At 37.1% G+C, this 2,404-nt stretch overlaps 1 protein-coding gene across 1 annotated transcript; it reads left to right on the top strand.

The window, feature by feature from the left end:
• The first annotated feature begins 1,106 nt into the window (after positions 1-1,106).
• Positions 1,107-2,072, top strand: LOC133053870 (olfactory receptor 52N4). Its single transcript, XM_061138304.1, has one exon. The coding sequence runs from the start codon at positions 1,107-1,109 to the stop codon at positions 2,070-2,072; it is 966 nt and encodes a 321-aa protein (XP_060994287.1).
• Positions 2,073-2,404: the final 332 nt, after the last annotated feature.

The raw sequence follows: 2,404 nt of genomic DNA, 5'->3' as shown, positions 1-2,404 counted from the left end.
TTCTTAGATGAGAAATTTGATGGGTGGTAAGAAATATCAGAAATATCAAATGTAAAGTAAAGTTGCATTTATTTATATTGTCTCTTACTAGAACTCAACTAACATGTGTTCCATTGTGAAATATATGAAAATATAAATTTGAAAGATCAGAGACAACCAATGAGAAAACAATAAAAATTGGAGATATCAATATATTTATTGAATGATAAATATTACGAGAGAAACAAGCATAATCAAGGCAAAATACACAAATTCTTTTAGTAAAGTATAATAGTGTGAAACTAGTTTGTTTTGTTTTTGCTAGATAGTAGATAATCTCAGAGGACAATGTTTAAAGATAAAGTAGAAAGACTGGTAGAAAGACATAGTGAAAAAAAAAAAATTCATTACCATTGATATATTTTTGCATCCTAAACAAGATTAGCCATTTACAACCTATTCTGATTAGATTATTCTGATTAGAAATTAAAAGCATTCTAATAAGTGCACATAGACCATCATAAGAAAATGCAAAAATTACTCAATTTAAATGTGAAAACACCAAATCAAACCTTTTTTCTGATTTGTGAGACCCCAATCTCCATTGAGAAATGAATAATTTAATATTTACAAAAGGTTTCAAACAGCGCCTCAATAATTAAATATCAAAGATCAGCTATTAAACAAAAATAGAATTTTTAAAGTCCTCATATCTTTTGGTTCATGGGTAGAGTGACCAAAGGACACTAAGATCACATCCACAGGGAGATCTATATATTTATTAACAAATGAAGTTTTCTATTCAAAATCTCTTTAGAGAAGATATAACAGAATTACTTTTTATTATAAATCTATGAGGGTGAAAAACTAGTTTTAAAAGACAATTTTGAATCAGTGTCTGTGATGTGAATTTGAATTGCTTAATAAAAATTTGTTGAGTGAATAAATGAACTAATCAGTAAATAAAGAGGAGACATACTCAAGGTCACTCAGGAAAGTTGACTGTTTGATCAAATAAACTACAGAATTTTAAAACATAGAAAAAGAGAAAGTAACCATAAACTATATTTTCTCTTGTCTTTATCTTACTCTAGGAAAAATCACATAAAGTTTAAGTCTATTTGATAATGCTAAAGTTGAATAAAACAGAGTGGGTCCCACCCTCATTCATTCTGAATGGAGTCCCAGGACTGGAAGATGTGCATATTTGGATTTCCTTCCCTTTCTGCTCCATGTATGTTGTAGCTATGGCAGGGAATTGTGGACTCCTCTACCTCATCTACTCTGAGGACTCCTTGCACAAACCTATGTATTACTTCTTGGCCATGCTTTCCCTAACTGATCTTGTCATGTGCTCTAGCACAGTCCCTAAAGCCCTCTCCATCTTCTGGTTTCATCTCAAGAAAATTGGCTCTGATGGATGCCTGATCCAGATGTTCTTCGTCCACACCTTCACAGGGATGGAGTCTGGGGTGCTCATGCTCATGGCCCTGGACCGCTACGTGGCCATCTGCTACCCTCTGCGCTACTCAACTATCCTCACAAATCCCGTCATTGCAAAGGCGGGTCTCTCCACCTTTCTCAGAGGGGTGTTGCTCATCATTCCCTTCCCTTTCCTCACCAAGCGCCTGCCCTACTGCAAAGGCAATGTAATCCCCCACACGTATTGTGACCACATGTCTGTGGCCAAGCTGTCTTGTGGAAATACCAAGGTCAATGCTATCTATGGTCTGATTGTCGCCCTCCTGATTGGAGGCTTTGACATCCTGTGCATCACAGTCTCCTACACCATGATCCTGAGGGCGGTGGTCAGCCTCTCCTCAGCAGAAGCTCGGCGGAAGGCCTTCAGCACCTGCACTGCCCACATCTGTGCTATAGTTTTCTCCTACAGCCCAGCCTTCTTCTCCTTCTTTTCCCATCGCTTTGGGGGCCACACAGTGCCTCCCTCTTGTCACATCATTATGGCCAATGTTTATCTACTGTTGCCTCCAACTATGAATCCTGTTGTGTATGGAGTGAAAACCAAGCAGATAAGAGACTGTGTTTTAGGAATCCTTTCAGGTTCTAAGAATACCAAATCCCAAAACATTTGAGTGGGCATTCCCAGGAAAGAAGAGAAAGATGACTTTTAGTTACATGCTGAGGCGGGAGTTGGCAAAATCTTTCTGCAAGTTCTATCTTGGCCATTAAAATTCAACTTATGTAACAGTAAGTGCATCTACAAATGCATGTCCTGTCATGAAAATCTCAGTGTCACCTGCACACCCACCAATCTTTCTATGAATTTCTTATTTCTCCTGGCTGTGAAAGATCAGTCTAATAACTAACCCACGTTTTCTTGAACATAAACAAATTAGACCATTTTTCACAAAAAGGTGAATAAAATGGGAGGACATGATTTTGTTTTAAATAGTGAATTTAATAA

The sequence above is a fragment of the Dama dama genome, chromosome 1, assembly GCF_033118175.1.
Source record: "Dama dama isolate Ldn47 chromosome 1, ASM3311817v1, whole genome shotgun sequence".
NCBI lineage: Eukaryota > Metazoa > Chordata > Mammalia > Artiodactyla > Cervidae > Dama > Dama dama.
This window is presented reverse-complemented; position numbering and strand designations above follow the sequence as displayed.

What these genes read in the sequence shown, in the direction of transcription:
- LOC133053870 (XM_061138304.1), top strand. Translation starts at nt 1,107, where the DNA reads ATGCTAAAGTTGAATAAAACAGAGTGGGTCCCACCCTCATTCATTCTG.